The sequence below is a fragment of the Leuciscus leuciscus genome, assembly GCF_965113295.1.
Source record: "Leuciscus leuciscus genome assembly, chromosome: 21".
Lineage (NCBI taxonomy): Eukaryota > Metazoa > Chordata > Actinopteri > Cypriniformes > Leuciscidae > Leuciscus > Leuciscus leuciscus.
In genome coordinates, this window is record NC_138745.1 from 17,710,610 (window position 1) to 17,734,164 (window position 23,555).

At 39.3% G+C, this 23,555-nt stretch overlaps 1 protein-coding gene across 7 annotated transcripts in view; it reads left to right on the forward strand.

Annotated features, from left to right (window-relative positions):
* The window catches only part of arhgap23b (Rho GTPase activating protein 23b), a 551,994-nt gene that overhangs the window by 481,471 nt on the left and 46,968 nt on the right, over positions 1–23,555 (forward strand). For all 7 annotated transcript variants that reach the window (XM_082152677.1, XM_082152678.1, XM_082152673.1 and 4 more), the window contains 2 exons: positions 21,285–21,422; positions 21,533–21,853. In XM_082152677.1, coding sequence (XP_082008803.1) covers positions 21,285–21,422; positions 21,533–21,853 — 459 coding nt within the window. The remainder of the gene's footprint in view (positions 1–21,284; positions 21,423–21,532; positions 21,854–23,555) is intronic.

The window sequence follows — 23,555 nt, forward strand, 5'->3', positions numbered from 1 at the left end:
CACCTCACTCAGGGGTCTGTGACAAACGGTGCGGGGCGCATTACGCGCCAAACTTTTGGCAGAATAAAAATAAGAATAATAAGTATGAGTGACAATAACACTAGTGTTGCTTTGAAAAAGCACCACTAATAATAATAATAATAATAAGTTTAAATAGGATTTCAATATGTTGGCTCTCTCAAGCCAACTTAATAATAATAATAATAATAAGTTTAAATAGGATTTCAATATGTTGGCTCTCTCAAGCCAACTTAATAATAATAAGTTTAAATAGGATTTCAATATGTTGGCTTTCTCAAGCCAACTTAATAAGTTTAAATAGGATTTCAATATGTTGGCTCTCTCAAGCCAACTTAATAATAAGTTTAAATAGGATTTCAATATGTTGGCTTTCTCAAGCCAACTTAATAAGTTTAAATAGGATTTCAATATGTTGGCTTTCTCAAGCCAACTTAATAATAAGTTTAAGTACAATATCAGTAAGTTGGCTTTCTCAGCCAACTTAATAATAAGTTTAAATAGGATTTCAATATGTTGGCTTTCTCAAGCCAACTTAATAAGTTTAAGTACAATATCAGTAAGTTGGCTTTCTCAGCCAACTTAATAATAAGTTTAAATAGGATTTCAATATGTTGGCTTTCTCAAGCCAACTTAATAAGAAGAATAATAAGTATGAGTGACAATAACACTAGTGTTGCTTTGAAAAAGCACCACTAATAAGTTTAAGTACAATATCAGTAAGTTGGCTTTCTCAAGCCAACTTAACTAGAATGTACATTTCCTGAAGAAAATGTGAAGTGGTGCTTGCAGTGGCAAAATTCACCACTGGGCAGATGCTAACACAATTACCATGTTGTGATACCATGATATACCACGTTTTAGCATTATTTACCTAAATTTACCATGTTTCTAAGATGATTTACTACGATTTACCACATTCCAGCATGATTTACTATGATTAACATGTTGTTAGAATGATGCTAGCATAATTAGCATGTTGTTAGCATGATGCTAGCATGATTAGCATGTTGCTAGCATGCTTTTAACAAGATGCTAACATGATTAGCATTTTGCTAGCATGTTTTTAGCTAGATGCTAACATGATTAGCATTTTGCTAGCATTATGCTAGCTTGATTAGCATGTTGCTAGCATAATTCTAGCTTTATTAGCATGTTGCTAGCATGATGCTAGCTTGATTAGCATGATGCTAGCATGATGCTAGCTTGATTCGCATGTTGCTAGCATGAAGCTAGCATGATTAGCATGTTGTTAGCATGATGCTAGCTTGATTAGCATGTTGCTAGCATGATTAGCATTTTTGCTAGCATGTTTTTAGCAAGATGCTGTTGCCAGGTGGTTGCTAGGGTGTTCTGGGTGGTTGCTAGGGCGTTGCTAGGTGGTTGCTATGGTGTTGCTAGGCAGTTGCTATGGTATTCATTTACCATGATTTAGTCAAAAGAGCCAAGTCCCATCTCTATACTATGTTTTGATGCAGAGATATACGTTTTGCTAAACGGTTGCTAGGGTACTCTTTTTGGTTGTTATGGAGTTGCTTGACAGCTGCCAATGATGAAACTGCAAAGGCTTCTTGACACTTTGAATGATATAAACCAACTCCCATGCCTCTGTGACATTCAGAATGGAAGATATCCCTCTTTGGATTTTGGTTGCTAAGGTGCTCGACAATGGTTGCTATGGAGGGGCTAGGAAGTGTTGAGGTGATTCATGATTGGCCGTTTGCTGCCCCGAGTCAAATGAGACCACCCTCGTGTTTTTATGACAATTCAGTCTGGAGATATCCCTTTGATCTATTTCAATGGAAGTCTATGGGACTTGTTGCTAAGTTTCTCTAAATGGTGGCTAGGGCGTGGCTTGATAGCTTCACAATGAGCTTGAGAGACTGATTGGTCGTCTGAGTAAAATGAGCCCGCCCCCTTGTCTCTATGACACTGTGATCCAGAGCTACGTTCAATAGAAAATCCCTATGCAATTTACCATAGTAGGAAAAAAGCATGTGTGTTTCACGGGACGTTCCTTCCCCATAGTAAGTCAATGGGGCAACTTTGGGCAGCTCCTGCCCCCCAGGGGTGCAACTTTTACCCCATTGTGAGGTATGTTCTTACAGAGCCTGTTAGCCTCTTCAAATGTGGCAAATCACACGTTCTGCGAAATCCTCGCTCTGAGCTACGAGTGCTCAAAGTTCGTCGCAATGTTAAGTCATTGGGACTTTTTGGGCCGCTTTTTCGCCCCTGGGGCGAACACCGCCCCCCCGGTCGCTTATAAAAGTCATAGCACACCTCTCCTCAATGAGCCGGTCGATTTGACACCTCATTCATGGATCTGTGACAAACGGTGCGGGACGAGTTACGCACCAAACTTTGTGTGGAATAATAAAAAGAATAATAATAACTAGAATGTACATTTCCTGAAGAAAATGTGAAGTGGTGCTTGCAGTGGCAAAACTCGCCACTCGGTTGCTAGGGTGTTGTACATGATTGCATACGAGCCAACAACCATGCCTCTACGATGTTGTGGAGCTGAAATATGGCTTCTATATGTTGCAATATGGTTGCTAGGTGGCTCTAAATGGTTGCTAGGGTGTGAATACACAGTTACCATGGTGATATTTACAGACTGTTTTCCAACTGAAACTAATGAGCCAACCCCCATCTCTATACATTATTCTGATGCAGAGATGTAGGTCTTGTATAATGGTTGCTAGGGTACTCTGTTTGGTTGCTATGGAGATGCTTGTCAGCTGCTAATGATGAAACTGCAAAGGCTTCTTGTCAGTATGAATGATATAAACCAACTCCCATCTCTATACGATGTTCTGATGCAGAGATATACGTTTTGCTAAACAGTTGCTAGGGTACTCTATTTGGTTGCTAGCGAGTGGCTTGTCAGCTGCTAATCATGAAACTCCAAAGTCTTCTTGTCACTATGAATGATATAAACCAACTCCCATGCCTCTGCAACATTCAGAATGGAAGATATGCCTCTTTGGATTTTGGTTGCTAGGGTACTCTGTTTGGTTGCTAGGGAGTGGCTTGTCAGCTGTCAATGATGAAATTCCAAAGGCTTCTTGTCAGTATGAATTATATAATCCAACTCCCATGCCTCTGTGACATTCAGAATGGAAGATATGCCTCTTTGGATTTTGGTTGCTAGGGTACTCTGTTTGGTTGCTATGGAGTTACTTGGCAGCTGCCAATGATGCAATTCCAAAGGCGTCTTGTCACTATGAATGATATAAACCAACTCCCATGCCTCTGTGACATTCAGAATGGAAGATATCCCTCTTTGGATTTTGGTTGCTAAGGTGCTTGACAATGGTTGCTAGGGAGGGGCTTGGAAGTGTTGAGGTGATTCATGATTGGCTGTTTGCTGCCCCGAGTCAAATGAGACCACCCCCATGTCTCTATGACAATTCAGTCCGGAGATATCTCTTTGAACTCTTTCAATGGAAGTCTATGGAACTTGTTGCTAAGGGGCTCTAAATGGTTGCTAGGGCGTGGCTTGATAGCTTCACAATGATCCAGAGAGACTGATTGGTCATCTGAGTAAAATGAGCCCCCCCCCCTTGTCTCTATGACACTGTGATCCAGAGCTACGTTCAATACAAAGTCCCTATGCAATTTACCATAGTAGGAAAAGCATGTGTGTTTCACGGGATGTTCCTTCCCCATAGTAAGTCAATGGGGCCACTTTGGGCATCTCCTGCCCCCCAGGGGTGCAACTTTTACCCCATTGTGAGGTATGTTCTTACAGAGCCTGTCAGCCTCTTCAAATGTGGCAAATCACACGTTTCTGCGAAATCCTTGCTCAGAGCTACGTGTGGTCAAAGTTCGTCGCAATGTTAAGTCAATGGGACTTTTTTGGCCGCTTTTTCGCCCCTGGGGCGAACACCGTACCCCCGATCGCTTATAAAAGTCATAGCACACCATTCCCGAATAATCCGCACGATTTGACGCCTCATTTGTGGGTCTGTGACAAACGGTGCGGGACGAGTTACGCGCCAAACTTTGTGTGGAATAATAATAAAAAGAAGAATAATAATAAGTATGAGCAATAACAATAGTGATGCCTTGCTTTCAGCAAGCACCACTAATAAGTATGAGCAATAACAATAGTGATGCCTTGCTTTCAGCAAGCACCACTAATAATAATAAGTATGAGCAATAACAATAGTGATGCCTTGCTTTCAGCAAGCACCACTAATCAGGGCCGGTTCTAGACATTAGGAGGCCCTAGGCAAAATTCATGTTGGAGGCCCCCCACCCCCAATAAAAAAACACTTGAAACAAATATGATTCCTAACCTTTTTTATTTATACAACATTTAATTTTAAAAGCAGTATATTTTTACTTACACAGTAAAAAACACTTTTAATGTTTTTGAAAGAAGTCTCTTATGCTCATCAAGCCTGGATTTATTTGATAAAAAATACAGAAAAATAATATAGGCTAGTGAAATATTATTAAAATTTAAAATAATGGTTTTCTATTTTACTATACTTTATATTTCTGTGACGCAAAGCTGAATTTAGTGTCACGTGATCCTTCAGAAAACTTTATAATATTCTGATTTATTATCAAATGTTAGAAATGGTGCTTAATATTTATTTTATAACCTGTGATACTTTTTTTCAGGATTTTTGATTATTAAAAAGTTGTTTTAAAAAAGTCTTCACTATCACTTTTTATATAGCCTATTTAACACATCCTTTCTGAATATTCCTATTTTTTTCTGTATTTTTGATCAAATAAATGCAGGCTTGTAGAGCATAATAAGAAACTTCTTTCAAAAACATTAAAAATAGTAATGGGTCCAGACTTTTACCGGTACATATTAATCAAACTTTATCTAAGGTAATCTCTTTTTTGTTTAATGAAGATGTTGTTGTTGTTGTTATTTTGCTGTTTTATTCAATTTATTCACAGTTCCAGAATCCCACTAAGTGCTTTTATATTGCATTGCTACCTTAAATATGCTATACATAAATCAAGTGGAAGAGAAAGACACGATCGCTACTGAGCAGAAAAAAATATATAAACTGATATTATTGGCGTAATGTCAGGGTATAATCTAATCATCAGCAGAATTTAGAAGATAGACCCATAGATATGAGATCCTTTATTTGAAACATTTAAAAATGTTGTATAGTGTGTTGGCTTTTTAACTTGTCTTTTAATTTTGTAGCTTTTTTACTAGTCAGCTCCCGACGCGATGTTATTCATTGTACGCGCAAATTCAAAGCGTCGCGTCTGGGCACGTTAATGACGCTCGCGCTCTTTTAAACTCGTAATAAAGCGGTGAATGATTTTTCCAGAAATGACGCTGGTCTACAGTACAAGTTTATATTTAGAATACATTGCAATCACTCCAAAATAGATGACGACAACTCACACACCTGCATTATGAGCTGTGCTTCTTTGTGTGCTTATTAGGCTTTTGCCTCGCAGCACCTGATGGATGCGTTCGTTACACATACTTTCAGAAGCCGGCACCCGCTTTGTAACGGACACATTAATTGGTTTAACTGCAGTAATGTAACAGTCTATGGTTAAGATAAACATCTTCACATTGTACATTTTATTATATATTTTTTTTTTTTTTTTTTTTTTTGTCCCTCTGTCTGGGCCCCATCCCGCCAATCGGGCCCTAGGCACGTGCCTAGTTTGCCTTTGCGTTAATCCGGCTCTGCCACTAATAAGTATGAGCAATAACAATAGTGATGCCTTGCTTTCAGCAAGCACCACTAATAAGTATGAGCAATAACAATAGTGATGCCTTGCTTTCAGCAAGCACCACTAATAAGTATGAGCAATAACAATAGTGATGCCTTGCTTTCAGCAAGCACCACTAATAAGTATGAGCAATAACAATAGTGATGCCTTGCTTTCAGCAAGCACCACTAATAAGTATGAGCAATAACAATAGTGATGCCTTGCTTTCAGCAAGCACCACTAATAATAAGTATGAGCGTCAATAACAATAGTGTTGCTTTGAAAAGCACCACTAACTAGAATGTACATTTCCTGAAGAAAATGTGAAGTGGTGCTTGCAGTGGCAAAACTCGCCACTGGGCAGATGCTAACACAATTAACATGTTGTGATACCATGATATACCACGTTTTAGCATTATTTACCACGATTTACCATGTTTCTAAGATGATTTACTACGATTTACCACATTCCAGCATGATTTACTATGATTAACATGTCATAGTAAAATGATGCTAGCATGATTAGCATGTTGTTAACATGATTAGCATGTTGTAGCATGATGCTAGCATGATTAGCATGTTGCTAGCATGCTTTTAACAAGATGTTAGCATGATTAGCATTTTGATAGCATGTTTTTAGCTAGATGCTAACATGATTAGCATGTTGCTAGCATTATGCTAGCTTGATTAACATGTTGTTAGCATTATGCTAGCTTGAATAGCATTTTGCTAGCTTAATCAGCATATTGGTAGCATGATGCTAGCATGATTAGCATGTTGCTAGCATGATGCTAGCTTGATTAGCATTATGTTAGCATGATGCTAGCTTGATTAGCATGTTGGTAGCTTGATGCTAGCATGATTAGCATGTTGCTTTTTCGTCCGCTGTGCGAACATCGTACACCCGATCGCTTAGAAAAGATATAGCACACCTCTCATCAATGAGCCGCTCGATTTGACACCTCACTCAGGGGTCTGTGACAAACAGTGCGGGGCAAGTTACGCGCCAAACTTTGTCCATAATAATAATAATAATAAAAAGAATAATAAGTATGGAGAATAACAATAGTGTTGCTTTGAAAAAGCACCACTAACTAGATGCGAAAGTTCGTCGAGACAAACTTTAAGTTGGCGTGAGAAAGTTTGGACCAGAAAGTTTTTTGCTTGGCGGTTGCTAGGATGTTATGGGTGGTCGCTATGGTGTTGCTAGGCGGTTGCTACGTTATTCTGGGTGGTTGCTAGGCGGTTGCTAGGGTGTTCTGGGTGGTTGCTAGGCGATTGCTATGATATTTTTGGTGGTTGCTAGGGTCTTTTGGGTGGTTGCTAGGCGGTTGCTAGGGTGTTCTGGGTGGTTGCTAGGCGGTTGCTAGGGTGTTATGGGTGGTTGCTATGGTGTTGCTAAGGTATTCTGGGTGGTTGCTAGGCAGTTGCAAGGGTGTTCTGGGTGGTTGCTAGGGTATTCTGGGTGGTTGCTAGGCGGTTGCTAGGGTGTTTTGGGTGGTTGCTAGGCGGTTGCTAGAATATTTTGGGTGGTTGCTAGGGTCTTTTGGGTGGTTGCTAGGCGGTTGCTAGGGTGTTTTGGGTGGTTGCTAGGCGGTTGCTAGGATATTTTGGGTGGTTGCTAGGCAGTTGCTAGGGTATTTTGGGTGGTTGCTAGGATGTTCTGGGTGGTTGCTATGGTGTTCTGGGTGGTTGCTAGGCGGTTGCTAGGATATTTTGGGTGGTTGCTAGGGTGTTCTGGGTGGTTGCTAGGCGGTTGCTAGGGTGTTTTGGGTGGTTGCTAGGGTCTTTTGGATGGTTGCTAGACGGTTGCTAGGGTATTTTGGGTGGTTGCTAGGGTGTTCTGGGTGGTTGTTAGGCAGTTGCTAGGGTGTTCTGAGTAGTTGCTATGGTGTTCTGGGTGGTTGCTATGGTGTCCTGGGTGGTTGCTAGGTGGTTGCTAGGGTGTTCTCAGTGGTTGCTATGGTGTTCTAGGCGGTTACACACACACACACACACACACACACACACACACACACACACACACACACACATAACTCACACTCACTCACACACACACACACATACACTAACTCAATAACACTTACACACTCAGAGTTTATATGCGTTTAGAGTTTATAAGTTAAAATGAAGTAAATTTAGTAGTTTGAAGTTTAAATTATCTTAAAGTTTATATAAGTTTGACGTTTAAAAAGTTTAAATTAGTTTAAAGTTTAATTTAGTTTGAAGTTTAAAATAGTTTGAAGTAGATAGATAGATGAGTTTATTAGTTTAAATTAGTCTTAATGGCTTTTATATTATATAGAATGGCAGTTTGATTTAGTCTAGGGTTTCAAGGAGTTTAGATTTGAATTTTTGGCAGTTTGATTTAGTTTAGGGTTTCAAGGGATTTAAATTTGAATTTTTGGCAGTTTGGCAGTTTAAAAAACCTGAACATTCCGAAATTTTAATTCAAATGTTTTTTTTCCGAGTTTTGATCGTCATTTGTAGGAAAACCGTAAGTCCGATCAATCTGAAAAGATCTGGCACACCGAGTCAGAACAGTCTGAGTGTTTGAGCCGAGTTTGGAGTATGTAGAGTTAAAGCTCTAGGAGGAGTTTGAGTTGTACATTTTTGGGGTCAGAAGAATAATAATAACTAGAATGTACATTTCCTGAAGAAAATGTGAAGTGGTGCTTGCAGTGGCAAAACTCACCACTGGACAGATGCTAACACAATTAAAATGTTGTGATACCATGATATACCACATTCCAGCATGATTTACTATGATTAACATGTTGTTAGAATGATGCTAGCAAGATTTGCATGTTGTTAGCATGATTAGCATGTTGGTAGCATGAAGCTAACATGATTAGCATGCTGCTAGCATGCTTTTAACAAGATGTTAACATGATTAGCATTTTGCTAGCATGTTTTTAGCTAGATGTTAAAATGATTAGCATGTTACTAGCATTATGCTAGCTTGATTAGCATTTTGCTAGCATAATGCTAACATGATTAGCATGTTGCTAGCATGATGCTAGCATGATGCTAGCTTGATTAGCATGTTGGTAACATGATGCTAACATGATTAGCATTTTGCTAGCTTGATTAACATGTTGCTAGCATTATGCTAGCTTTATTAGCATGTTGTTAGCATGATTAGCATGTTGCTAGCATGATGCTAGCAAGATGCTGTTGCCAGGTGGTTGCTAGGGTGTTATGAGTGGTTGCTAGGCAGTTGCTATGGTATTCTGGGTGGTTGCTAGGGAATTGCTAGGCAGTTGCTAGGGTGTTCTGGGTGGTTGCTAGGCGGTTGCTAGGGAATTCTTGGTGGTTGCTAGGGTGTTCCGGGTGGTTGCTATGGTGTTGCTAGGCAGTTGCTAAGGTGTTCTGGGTGGTTGCTAGGCAGTTGCTATGGTATTATGGGTGGTTGCTAGGGCGTTGCTAGGCAGTTGCTAGGGTGTTATGGGTGGTTGCTAGGCAGTTGCTAGGGTGTTCTGGGTGGTTGCTAGGGCATTGCTAGGCAGTTGCTAGGGTGTTATGGGTGGTTGCTAGGCAGTTGCTATGGTATTCTGGGTGGTTGCTAGGGCATTGCTAGGCAGTTGCTAGGGTGTTCTGGGTGGTTGCTAGGCAGTTGCTAGGGTATTCTTGGTGGTTGCTAGGGCGTTGCTAGGTGGTTTCTATGGTGTTCTGGGTGGTTACTAGAGCGTTTCTAGACGTTGCTAGGGTGTTCAGGGTGGTTGCTAGGTATTTTTGGTAGTTGCTATGGTGTTACTAGGTGGTTGGTAGTTGTCAAAGATGGTTACTATGGAGTTTTTATACAGTTTTTAAAATCTGTAATAACGAGTGCCTTCAGTAGATGGCCGAATAGGCACAAGCATGGAGCGATATCGCAAGGCTACGAGTGTGATATTGCTTTAAAAAAAAAAAAAAAAATTTTTTTTTAATTTATTGGTTTAGGGTGGTTGCTAGGGAGCTCTTAGTGGTTGCTAGGGTGTGGCTATGAAGATTTTAGGCCATTACTTATTGGTTGCTTGATAATATAAATCCTCTGAGGGAGAGAGAGAGGGAGAGACGCAGGGGTGTCAGGCCCTTTGTGTCTGTGTGTGTGAAAACGTCGGTTTGGATATGAATTTTTTAGAATGCCCAATGTTAAGTCAATGGGACTTTTTTGGCCGCTTTTTCGTCCGCTGTGCGAACATCGTACACCCGATCGCTTAGAAAAGTCATAGCACACCTCTCCTCAATGAGCCGGTCGATTTGACACCTCACTCAGGGGTCTGTGACAAACGGTGCGGGGCGAGTTACGCGCCAAACTTTGTGTGGAATAAGTATGAGCAATAACAATAGTGTTGCTTTGAAAAAGCACCACTAACTAGATGCGAAAGTTCGTTGAGACCAAGGGGCAACATTCTGATCTGAAAAATGAAGCCTACCCGGAAGTGCGAAAAACTGCAATACATCGAAAATCCGCTAGGGGAAGGTCCCAAAAGGGAGCAAATGTCCATAGCCCCCATGTTAAAATGTCCGTTTTCACAGCATAAAATCATGTTTTTACAGGTTGGTCCCATGGACTTTTATTGGATTTTTCGATAGGTTCCGAGTGCCTGACAACGGCGAGGGTAGTGAATTTTTTTCTAACTCGTTAGTTTAGATAGTATTTAGATATAAAATGTATGACAATAAGGGCGTGGTTAACTTTGATTGACAGCTTGATTGACAGCTGAAAGGCAGAATGACAACATAAGAAGCGCCATTTTTTAATACAGTTGACATATAATACTACTGTTTCTGTATCATGAAATGTAGTTTTAAGAGTTTTTCAGGCGAGAATGTAGTTGTTTAAAGCTCAAATCTGTGGTTTATTTATAAAGATTTATGAAAATTGTATCCAGTTGTGAGATCCAGCGATGACCGGGCGCTCGGCGCGATGTACCCCGCCTGGAGCAGCCTTTCATCGGCTAGACGTTTTGAGGTTTGCCGCTGACTCTGGCGTCTCTGTAGTGGTTAAACATGAGATATAATTCGTCTTGTCTATATCTAACGGGCGATTTTTGGTCTCGTGGGCAATCGTTTTGGCTGAGGGGAAGTTTCATAACTTTATAAGCTATATTTAACTTGTACCGTTGTATGGTTAGACTAGATCGAGCGCATTACTTTTTATGTTTGACTGAATTGTTTGCTTTATTTGTATAGCTTATTGTAACTTTACCTTTTACTTATACTTTTATAATAGCTAATATTGATAAAACTGAAATTTAACAAAAAGAGACTGGGTTGAGTTTTGTCATTTTAAATTTTAATACAACGAAGATGATCTGTAATGTTGTTTACTGCAACATCTGTTGTTTAATACAAATGCACATATTGCCTGGACCATATTAAAATGTTTAATATTTTTATATTATATTTAAAACGAAAAGAGGCAGGTTTGTGTTTTATATTTCGTTTTGTTATAAATAGGCAAACGTTATGTGCAGTGAATATAATCAATACGCGTTGCCTGAACCACATTTGTGTGGCTATAATGTTTAAGATTTCTTTAAATGAAAAGTTAGTTAGTATGGTGTTTTATAACATATTTCGTTGCCTAAAATATACACAGAGATAACCGGAGTAGCAGAGCGAGCTGAGTGACGCGCGCTGCGTCAGAAGGTGGGCGGGGTTAGGGTTTCCCAAGATTTTCCAAGATGGCGCCGCCCATACCCCCCATAAACGGCTTCAAACCCGTTCTTCAGAAAGTCTATGGGTGACGTCACAGACGCTTTGTCCATATTTTTTACAGTCTATGGTTGAGACAAACTTTAAGTTGGCTTGAGAAAGTTTGGACCAGAACATTTTTTGCTAGGCGGTTGCTAGGATTTTATGGGTGGTTCGCTATGGTGTTGCTAGGCGATTGCTAGGGTATTCTGGATGGTTGCTATGGTGTTGCTAAGTGGTTGCTAGGGTATTCTGGGTGGTTGCTAGGCGGTTGCTAGGGTGTTCTGGGTGGTTGCTAGGGTATTCTGGGTGGTTGCTAGGGCGTTTTGGGTGGTTGCTAGGTGGTTGCTAGGGTGTTCTGGGTGGTTGCTATGGTGTTGCTAGGCGGTTGCTAGGGTGTTCTGGGTGGTTACTATGGTGTTGCTAGGCGGTTGCTAAGGTATTCTGGGTGGTTGGAGGCGGTTGCTAGGGTGTTCTGGGTGGTTGCTAGGGTATTCTGGGTGGTTGCTAGGCGGTTGCTAGGATATTTTTGGTGGTTGCTAGGCGGTTGCTAGGATATTTTGGGTGGTTGCTAGGGTGTTCTGGGTGGTTGCTAGGCGGTTGCTAGGGTAGTTTGGGTGGTTATTGGGGTGTTCTGGGTGGTTGCTAGGCGGTTGTTAGGGTGTTATGGGTGGTTTCTAGGCTGTTTTGGGTGGTTGCTAGGCGGTTACTAGGTAGTTTCTAGGGTATTTTGGGTGGTTACTAGAGTGTTCTGGGTGGTTGCTATGGTGTTGCTAGGGTATTTTGGGCAGTTGCTAGAGTGTTCTGGGTGGTTGCTAGGTGGTTGCTAGGGTATTTTGGGTGGTTGCTATGGTATTGCTAGGGTATTTTGTACGGTTGCTAGGGTGTTCTGGGTGGTTGCTAGGGTGTCCTGGGTGGTTGCTATGAAGATTTTAGGCCATTACTTATTGGCTGCTCAATAATATAAATCCTCTGAGGGAGAGAAACGCAGGGGTGTCAGGCCCTTTGTGTCTGTGTGTGTGAAAACGTGGGTTGGATTTGAATTTTTTAGAACTCCCCAATGTTAAGTCAATGGGAGTTTTTCCGAGTTTTGATCGTCATTTTTAGGAAAACCGTAAGTCCGATCAGTTAGAAAAGATATAGCACACCCAGTCAGATCAGTTTGAGTGTCTGAGCCGAGTTTGGAGTATGTAGAGTTAAAGCTCTAGGCCGCATTAAAGTTGTACATTTTTTGTAAGAAGAATAATAATAATATTAAGTTTAAGTACAATATCAGTAAGTTGGCTTTCTCAAGCCAACTTAATAATAATAAGTTTAAGTACAATATCAGTAAGTTGGCTTTCTCAAGCCAACTTAATAATAAGTTTAAGTACAATATCAGTTAGTTGGCTTTCTCAAGCCAACTTAATAAGTTTAAATAGGATTTCAGTAAGTTGGCTTTCTCAAGCCAACTTAATAATAAGTTTAAATAGGATTTCAGTAAGTTGGCTTTATTATTTTTACAACTTAATTATTTTTATTGTGTTTTATTAGTGACACAGTTGGGTAGAGAATATATTCCAAAACTTTCTGAAAATACAGTATGATAACAATTAACTGCACAATTACTAGAAATGTTTACCTGGGATATTATACAATTTGCCAGCACAATTTATGAAAAAAAAACCAACAACTGTGTTTCCAACTGTGAACCAATTATATATACAGATGGTGGACAACCAGAATGCCTATTACCGCCGCGCCAGCTGCCGCGGCGAAATCACCGCGGCGAAAATAAACCAGCCGCATTTCAAAGTCGTTCCCGAAATGACCGCCAGGTGGCGCAAAGGGACATTGTGCAAAACAGCAGCAATTGCCGTATTTTAAAATGTAAGTGGGTTAAATATAAAACCCTAAGCCTAATAGGCATATTTTTCATATATATAAATAGGCCTATTAACAATAGAACCAAAGATAGAATCAATTTTAGAACTGAAAAAATAGAATCAAAAGTTAAAAATAGAGACAATATTAGGAGCAATGACGCTGAATATTTTTACTATTCTATTGAGGAATTAGATAAATGAAGAGCTCTCGTGAGCGATACAATTGCATAGTAATTTATAGTGATTTCAAAAGCAGTCCTTAAAAAAAAAATACATGGAGTAGTGTGGCATAATTTTTGAGAGATTACGCGGAACGCGTTTTAGTTAAGATCCTGGTTTCAATGCCCTTATATAGGCTAGGCTACTGCTTAAAAAAATGTCACAACGCGTTTTGAGATTGTTTTGAATTAAAAATTGAAGTTTAAAATGTAGTGTTTTGGCACACCAGGTCGAGTGGCGTTACGCATTGTTCAAAAATCAGGTTTTATTCTGGCATGTTGAATTGGCGTTAGAATTTTTTTTTTGATTTATTAGATTTAGATTTTAGATTTCGTTAGATTTATTTTTCACATAACAGCTAAAATAACTTAATATATGCCTTGTCTTAATATGACCTACTTAATATAGGCAATAGGCATATAATAGCCTATATAATAAATTAGCAAAACTTGGCCACTAAATATTTAATTTTCAATTATTTTAATTATCACAATTAAAGTTTTAATTTTATTAAATTGAACAAGCGCAACAATCAGCATTTAATCAAATATTCTAAAAGTTGTATTATAAATAATAATGTTATTTCAACATAATATTTCGTTTTTTCGACATAATATGTGCGTGCAACAAGCAATATGTGTATTTGTAAATCCGGTGGCGCGTGCATTGATTTTTATCAATAAACTAGTGTTTTCTGACAGTGTCGACTGCAAAGATGAAGTTGACGATCGCCATATTTGTAGTGAACGCACCTAGAGAGAAATGCACGTAAAGACATAATCAGAGAGTAGCCTTTTTCTTTTCGTTTTGAATTATTTCGTTTGAAGACATTTCAAGCTTTTACACAAAAATAAGTTTGATGTATTTATCATGTCTGTGTGAGGCATACGCTGAGTTTCGTTAAGTTAGGAGGATGAGATGCGCTCCAGCTGACGTGCAATGCAAGTGACCGCGCGGGCGCCTCCATGATTAGTGTCTGTTATATTTGCTTCTCTTACTTATTAAACCCAGGCACTTGGTTGATGAAAAATGTATTAAAATTAAGATACAATTTATAGAAAACGAAATTCACTTTAAAGAAAGGTTTTCTACTAAACAAAACTTAATGAAGTGGTCAAAATCATGTCTGACCCACTCCATATCCATCTCTCGATATAATGCATCCTATCTTACTCGTGCTGTTCACTTTTCATATTCAACATAGATGGAAAAAAATAACATTATAATATTTTAACAAATATGATACTAAATGAGATTATTTAATGGCTACAACAGTATAGTAGGCCTATAGACTCTATTTGTACAAATTGCTGCACATTAATTTAATTTAATGAAACCTTGTAACGAATTCACACTGACTACGTTTACATGCAGCCAATAACCCGTTCAAAACCGGGATATTAGCAATAACCCGGTCGCGCACGGCCATGTAAACACCGGCAAAAACCCGGATATGCTCATATCCCGGTTTTTGAAAAACCCGGATATTATCCCTGGGGTACCCCTTTTCTAACCCGAATATTTGGTCATGTAAACGCGTATCGGCATATCCCCATCAAAAGGAACATTGATTTGTGTTCTGCGCATGTTCTATTCGCAAGGAATCTTGGTATTTTGAGTAGAGACGGCGCATACAAAAACCCGCGTGCAGTATACCGGAAGTAAACAAGAAGTAGAGGTAAACATGGCGAGACGCAGCACAGCACCACACTTTTGGAGCGAGGAGGAAATCGCAAACTAGGGCGATCGCTATCTGCCCCGAACTATTCATTATCCGCGTGCTGCTGCTGTTGTTGTTGCCTTTGGATACAGGAAGAAGAATCGGAAATGACGCACATTGCGTCTTAACGTTGTCCGTACGTCCAGGCGCTAACCGTGCGTCGCCGTTTACATCGGGATATTGCCAATTGATTACAAATTCCATGTATACAGGAGTAACTCTCTCTACTCACGCATGTAAACGGGTTATTCCGAATGTTTCAGAAACCCAAATAGTGACCTTAACCCTACCATAACCCGATATTTGACAGCATGTAAACGTAGTCACTGTAGGGTAGACTGTGTACAGTTGAGACACCTTAAATAACTTGCGTTCGCAGCAAGCACAAGTTGTGATTTTTGCTGTGCACTTGCATATTAGTGTCAGCTGGGAAGGAAATATAGAGACCAGATCTCTTGGAACTTTAATTGAATACATAGCGTTGGTAAAGCATACTGAAATTACATCCCTACAAATGTATTAGGCCCTACTGAAAATAAATGTATCGAATTTAAGCAAAGTAGCCTAAATGTTAAGACTGTAAGCCCTTTACTTTTTTCGTAGCCTATAAAGGATTCTTATAGCCGACTTTGTGTTAATTTAATCTGTAGAGGATTTTTTTAACTCAAACATTAACACTGAAATAAATGAAACTAAAGTATTGTAAATGTTTTGGCACACCACGACGAGTGGCGCTATGCATTGTTCTAAAGCCAGGTTTTATTCTAGCATGTTGAATTAGTGTTCGACAAATGCGGCGGCGCGTTCTTTTGAATGAAGAGCGCTTCTCGCTCGTGTGAGCGAACACACACTGGAACGTTAGGCCATGTCGCAACGAGTGAATCGTGGCAGAGTGGTTGAAATTACGTTACGATCATTTAGATGACACGGGTTCGAATCCCGAACTAACTTAGACTACTGATATTTTTATATTAGCCTATTAATGCATTTTATAGTCTATTGTTGATGCAGAGAGATTTGTCTATAGTTCTAAAACATAGTTTTTTGCTTATAGCCTATTTACAAAATAAAATCACAATGCATTTCCATTTTACACCAAGGAACAAATATTATACAATGACTTTACTTCTGTAGCCTATAATAATTCCAATCGTAATTTCAAAAGCAGTTCTGTTAAAAAAAAATAATATAGGCCTATATATATGACGTTTAAACGACAAACAATAAAATCAGAACCAGTATTCTGTTGCGTTCATGGTTCCAGTGGCAGTAATGCATCCACGGCTTTTCAAAATGTCACAAAGCGTTTTGAGATTGTTTTGAATGAAATATTGAAGTTTATAATTAAGTGTTTTGGCACACCACGACGAGTGGCAAACTCTTTGTTTTGTTTTGCAAACTCAGCTAGCTGTGGGGGGTTTGGAGAAGGCAATAGTTGCTTTATCGTGGGGGTGCAGGACAGAGGTGTTAATGTTCCATCTTTCATATGGAGAGTGTCGGAGCCAGCCTGATGAGCAGGCAAAGGCAAAATTATTTTAAGGATATGTATCTAAAGTCCATATGTAGGCCCTATATCTTATTAAATTATAAATATTGTAGTTTTATTGATTGTATTTAAAGGTTTTCCACACACAATTTCAATTTAGCAGATACAGAGCTCTTTAATTCGCGACCCACCTCGTTTTATTGTAAGGTGAATTCAGCAAGGCATGTTGTATCTTTGAAGGAACAAAAGCTATTTGTTACAGTTTTTTCTTCGTGATTTGTGTGGATGACACACAGCGACATATACAGTATTATCAGCTGTATGGTGGTTTGTTTTTTACGCTGAAATGCTTAATTTCGAGAAAGACCCACGCGCGCAGTGAAGGAGACCAAACTTACTAAAAAAAATCCAGCGCGAGAGAGGCAAAGAAAAACGCCTGTTCTTAATTTATGTTGCTTTGAACTTTTTTCGTTTTGTACCGTTTTAATTTTTTTATTTAGCTGCAATTTCTTTGACAATAGAAATTTAAAATGTTGCAAGAATAAGATTCTGTGTTTCTTATTTTGCATCACAAAGGGAATAAACTATCGATGCAACCCTGTTTAAATAAATAAACTGTCCCGACACTTTATAACTTGAAATGTGCGATGGGTTTTCAAACTTAATTAATTTTCTTTTACATTTTCATTGTTTATTTTTTAATTGAAAGCAATACTGTATTGAAAGTATTTTTCTGATTTGTTCGATCTGTTTTGAAAAATGTCTTCCGTTGCTATGGCCGGGTATCACTGTCAGTCATCTCAATCTCGTGAATGATTCACACACACACAAAAAAATTATTTAGCAGATTTATATTTTTACATATTCAATCAGTCTCATTTTTGTTCAAATAATGAAATATATATATATATATATTATAAACAGATAGGAAACTTACCTTTTAAAATGCCGCAGTTGCTGCTGTTTTGCCCTGTCACTTGCGCCACCCGGTATAGCCTATAGTCATTTCGCGAACGACTTTGAAATTCGACTGGTTTATTTGTTCTGCGGCAGTAGCCTAATAGGCATTGTGGTTGATTATTTATTAAAGAATTCAATTGATAATCATAACAACAAGTAAGCCTATTTAATTCTGAATATAACAAAGAATGCTTAAACCGACTAACATCGGTTAGTAACTGCAAGTCCTGAAAATGTTTTAATTTTACGGTAAATTATTTTAATTTATTTCACTGTTATGTTTCAGTTAATAAATCTACAAACACATTAAAATAACACGAAGTAAATGACAAGTAGGCCTAACCTATTGACATAGCCTTTCTAAATTATAGAAAAACTGGGCACACAATGTTAACGTGTGTCTACTTTTTTTTAATTTAATGAATTTGAATTCGTTTAACCACAATATTTATCTTGAATTTATCTGTGACCTCAGCTCAGATTACTGCCGCGGCAGATTACGTCATAAAGAGAATAAACTGACACTTTTCAAAGTCTGTGATTACAGCGCCACTCAGCGGTAAAAGGCAGCAAATACACATCCCAATTAAAAGTCTCATTCTGGTTGTCCACCATCTGTATATGTTTATATTAGGGGTGTAACGATACACGTATTCGTATTGAACCGTTCGGTACGAGGCCTTCGGTTCGGTTTTTTGGTACGCATTTTCAAACCGAACGGTTCGTTGGACCATTTTTCCTGCCGACCAAAATTTCATTATTTCAAATGTAGGCGCGTTGCGCGTGGCAAGCGCGCTCATAATGTAAGAGACGCCGGCGCGACCACAACATTGCCCAACATCAAATGGCAAACGTAATGCAAGCGGAACGAAACTGCTCGTTATTGTGTGGTTGAAGAACCGTTTATCAGTTTGGACCAGTGCAGCGCGAGCCGATCGTGATCATGCGACACTGTTACTACACAGCGCTAATAAGAGATTCGCCACAGAAGTAATAACATCGCTGCGAGATCTAAGTTAGTGAGAAACATTCACATTTCTCCATTATTAACGGATCAAACAGCGCTTACGTGGAAACCTGGAAGAAACATTGTGCCATGAATGAACTATCCAGTGTCCACAGATCAGCAACATTCACCATGGATTTACTGTAGTAACACTAACTGCAACCATGGAAGTTTGGCAGGAATAGTAGGCTATAATGCCTTCAAGTAACATTACGTCGGTTTTAATACAATTTAATACAATTGCTGCCCTCAAATGTTAATGAATAAATTTCTCTGGCATTTCTTTTTTTTTGCTGTATCAAAAACGTACCGAACCGAACCGTGACACAAGTGTATCGTATCGAACCGAACCGTGAATTTGGTGAACCGCTGCACCCCTTGTATATATATATATATATATATATATATATATATATATATATATATATATATATATATATATACAGTGGGTACGGAAAGTATTCAGACCCCCTTAAATTTTTCACTCTTTGTTATATTGCAGCCATTTGCTAAAATCATTTAAGTTCAGTTTTTTTCCTCATTATTGTACACACAGCACCCCATATTGACAGAAAAACACAGAATTGTTGACATTTTTGCACATTTATTAAAAAAGAAAAACTGAAATATCACATGGTCCTAAGTATTCAGACCCTTTGCTGTGACACTCATATATTTAACTCAGGTGCTGTCCATTTCTTCTGATCATCCTTGAGATGGTTCTACACCTTCATTTGAGTCCAGCTGTGTTTGATTATACTGATTGGACTTGATTAGGAAAGCCACACACTTGTCTATATAAGACCTTACAGCTCACAGTGCATGTCAGAGCAAATGAGAATCATGAGGTCAAAGGAACTGCCTGAAGAGCTCAGAGACAGAATTGTGGCAAGGCACAGATCTGGCTAAGGTTACAAAAAATGTCTGCTGCACTTAAGGTTCCTAAGAGCACAGTGGCCTCCATAATCCTTAAATGGAAGACGTTTGGGACGACCAGAACCCTTCCTAGAGCTGGCCGTCTGGCCAAACTGAGCTATCGGGGGAGAAGAGCCTTGGTGAGAGAGGTAAAGAAGAACCCAAAGATCACTGTGGCTGAGCTCTAGAGATGCAGTCGGGAGATGGGAGAAAGTTGTAGTAAGTCAACCATCAGTAAGTCAATCAAAGTGCAGCCATCCACCAGCCGGGGCTTTATGGCAGAGTGGCCCGACGGAAGCCTCTCCTCAGTGCAAGACACATGAAAGCACACCTGAAGGACTCCAAGATGGTGATAAATAAGATTCTCTGGTCTGATGAGACCAAGATAGAACTTTTTGGCCTTAATTCTAAGCGGTATGTGTGGAGAAAACCAGGCACTGCTCATCACCTGTCCAATACAGTCTCAACAGTGAAGCATGGTGGTGGCAGCATCATGCTGTGGGGGTGTTTTTCAGCTGCAGGGACAGGACGACTGGTTGCAATCGAGGGAAAGATGAATGCGGCCAAGTACAGGGATATCCTGGACGAAAACCTTCTCCAGAGTGCTCTGGACCTCAGACTGGGCCGAAGGTTCACCTTCCAACAAGACAATGACCCTAAGCACACAGCTAAAATAACGAAGGAGTGGCTTCACAACAACTCCGTGACTGTTCTTGAATGGAGAGCCCTGACTTAAACCCAATTGAGCATCTCTGGAGAGACCTGAAAATGGCTGTCCACCAACGTTTACCATCCAACCTGACAGAACTGGAGAGGATCTGCAAGGAGGAATGGCAGAGGATACCCAAATCCAGGTGTGAAAAACTTGTTGCATCTTTCCCAAAAAGACTCATGGCTGTATTAGATCAAAAGGGTGTTTCTACTAAATACTGAGCAAAGGGTCTGAATACTTAGAACTATGTGATATTTCAGTTTTTCTTTTTTAATAAATGTGCAAAAATGGCTGCAATATAAGAAAAAGTGAAAAATGTAAGGGGGTCTGAATACTTTCCGTACCCACTGTGTGTATATATATATATATATATATATATATATATATATATATATATTGTCCTTGCATTCTTTCTTGTGGCTCAGTCACACACCTGAATGAAAGGCTCATTATGTATGCAGCCCCATTATGCGGGGGCATTGTCTCCTCAGGTGTGAACCACTCAATATTCATGATGGTGTTGGATCGTTGACGCCCCTGCGCATATTGCCTTTCCAAACAAAAAGTGTCTTACAAATTTTAAATCAATGTATTGTTTAATGTGAATGATAAGGCAGGATGATTTTCACATCATTTTGAAGAAAAAACTCTAGGCGACAAAATGCATTATTCAGAAGTCTTATGGACACATATTTAGTATGTGTTTTGTGGCCTTATTTCAGAAACTTTCATTTTTAGTTTTTTCAATAACCATGCATAAACATTATTCTCTCAAAAATACAAACATGTACATACATGTTGCTCACATATTATGGTGGCCCTGTTTGTGCTAAATAGAGTGTAATTACACCTTTGCCATTAATATGTTTATAAGCAACCGAAAAAAGCACAAATGTCAGGGCAAGTCAAAACATCTCAAGGACCCCAAAAACACCTCAGACCCCAGAGGGTTGAGAGTCTTTTCGAAAATGTCTTGTTTTTTTTTCCAGTCTCTAGAGAGCCTTCGAGCAGCAGAGGAAGTTCACTCTAAACGTCACTCCACCTCTGAACTGGGGAACATCACTGTCACTGATATCAGGAAAGAAGGCTGGCTGCATTATAAAAAGATTCTCACTGAGAAGGGAAAGGTCTGACACTAGTTCATGCATCTGTCTAATTACTCATGTAATTATATTTTAGACATTGCCAAGTACTTCTGTGGGCTAGCCTGAGACCTCTGTTATTGTATTGTATCTAGAAAGTGGGCAGTGGCATGCGGCCATGGAAACGAGTCTTCTGTGTGTTGCGCTCCCATTCGCTTTTTCTCTACAAGGATAAGCGGGAGGCGGTGCTTCACGCAGCCGGGGCAGGAGGTCACGGCAACGGGCAAGGAGAAGATGAGCAGCCAATCAGCATTCGAGGCTGCTTGATTGACATAGCATACAGTGAGACAAAGCGTAAACACACCTTGCGACTGACTACTCAGGACTTCTGCGAGTACCTGCTGCAGGCGGAGGACAGGGATGACATGCTAAGTTGGATCAGAGTCATCAGAGAGAAAAGCAAGACAGACAATGGGGTTTGTTGACGGGGAGGTGGGGGGGGGGGGATAAGAAAGAAAAAACTCTTGAACAGAGATGTTTAAACCAGGGCCTGCGGTCCAAAGTAATAACATTTGATTTGGCCTGCCATGCCATATCACAAGAGCAGGGGAGAAAACATGCCATCGAAGCTTATCTTTATTTCCAGTTTATGTTTGTTTTAACATTGTTTTGTTTTATTATTGTATTGAAATGTAAATATATGTATATTTAAGTGAACTTAACCATTTTTGGTACATTAAAAAATGTTAAGCATTTAATTATTTATTTTTTACATTGAATATATATATACTTTGGGTAAAATAAGTGTTGAACATGTCACCATTTTTCTCAGTAAATATATCTCTAAAAGTGCTATTGACATGAAATGTTCACCAGATGTTGGTAACAACCCATGCAATCCACACGCAAAGAAATCAAACCATGATGTCTATAAATTAAGTTATGTGTAATAATATTAATTGACACAGGGAAAAAGTATTGAACATGCACACAAAGAAAGGGAGGTGCAAAAAGGCATGGAAAGGCAAGACAATCATTAATTAGAAAGCAATCCTGCCCCTTGTCAGTGCATATTAATATCAGATGGTTCAGTCCCAACTGATGGCCTATAAAAAGGTATCTCATTACCAAGGTTTTACACAAGAAACATCTCATGATGGGTAAAAGCAAAGAGCTCTCTCAAGACCTTTGCAACCTTATTGTTGCAAAACATACTGATGGCATTGGTTACAGAAGGATTTCAAACCTTCTGAATGTTCCAGGGAGCACTGTTGTGGCTATAATCTGGAAGTGGAAAGAACATAATTTCACCATAAACCGGCCACGATCAGGTGCTCCTCGCAAGATTTCTGACAGAGGAGTGAAAACAATTATCAGAACAGTTGTGCAAGAGCAAAGGACCACTTGTGGACTGCTTCAGAAAGACCTGGAATTAGCAGGTACAATTGTTTAAAAGAAAACAATAAGTAATGCACTCAACCGCCATGGCCTGTATGCACGCTCACCACGCAAGACTCCATTGCTGAAGAAAAAGCATGTTAAAGGTTGTTTAAAGTTTGCTGCACAACGTTTGGACAAGCCTGTGCAATACTGGGAGAATACAGTCTGGTCAGATGAGACCAAAATTTAACTCTTTGGATGCCATAATACACACCATGTTTGGAGGAGAAATGGCACTGCAGATCACCCCAAAAACAGCATACCAACAGTAAAGTTTGGAGGTGGGAACATCATGGTGTGGGGCTGTTTTTCAGCATACGGTACTGGCAAACTTCATATAATTGAAGGAAGGATGAGTGGGAAAATGTACAGAGACATTCTTGATAAAAATCTGCTGCCATCCAGGATGATGAAGATGAAATGAGGGTGGACATGGGTGGATACATGGAAGACAATGATCCCAAACACATGAAAGAAAATAAAGCTGTTAGAGTGGCCCAGCCAATCACCTGACTTGAATCCAATTGAAAGTCTATGTAAATAACTAAATAACTGATCAGAGTTTATAGAAGAGTCCCACATGACCTTTTTTAAGACTGGATTTTAAGACTGTTTGTGTGGAAAAATGGGCAAAAATCACAGCTGAGCAATGCATGCAACTAGTTTCTCCATACAGGATGCGTCTTGAAGTATTAAGCATATTTATTTAAGTATTAAATAAATTTTAGAAAGCATGTT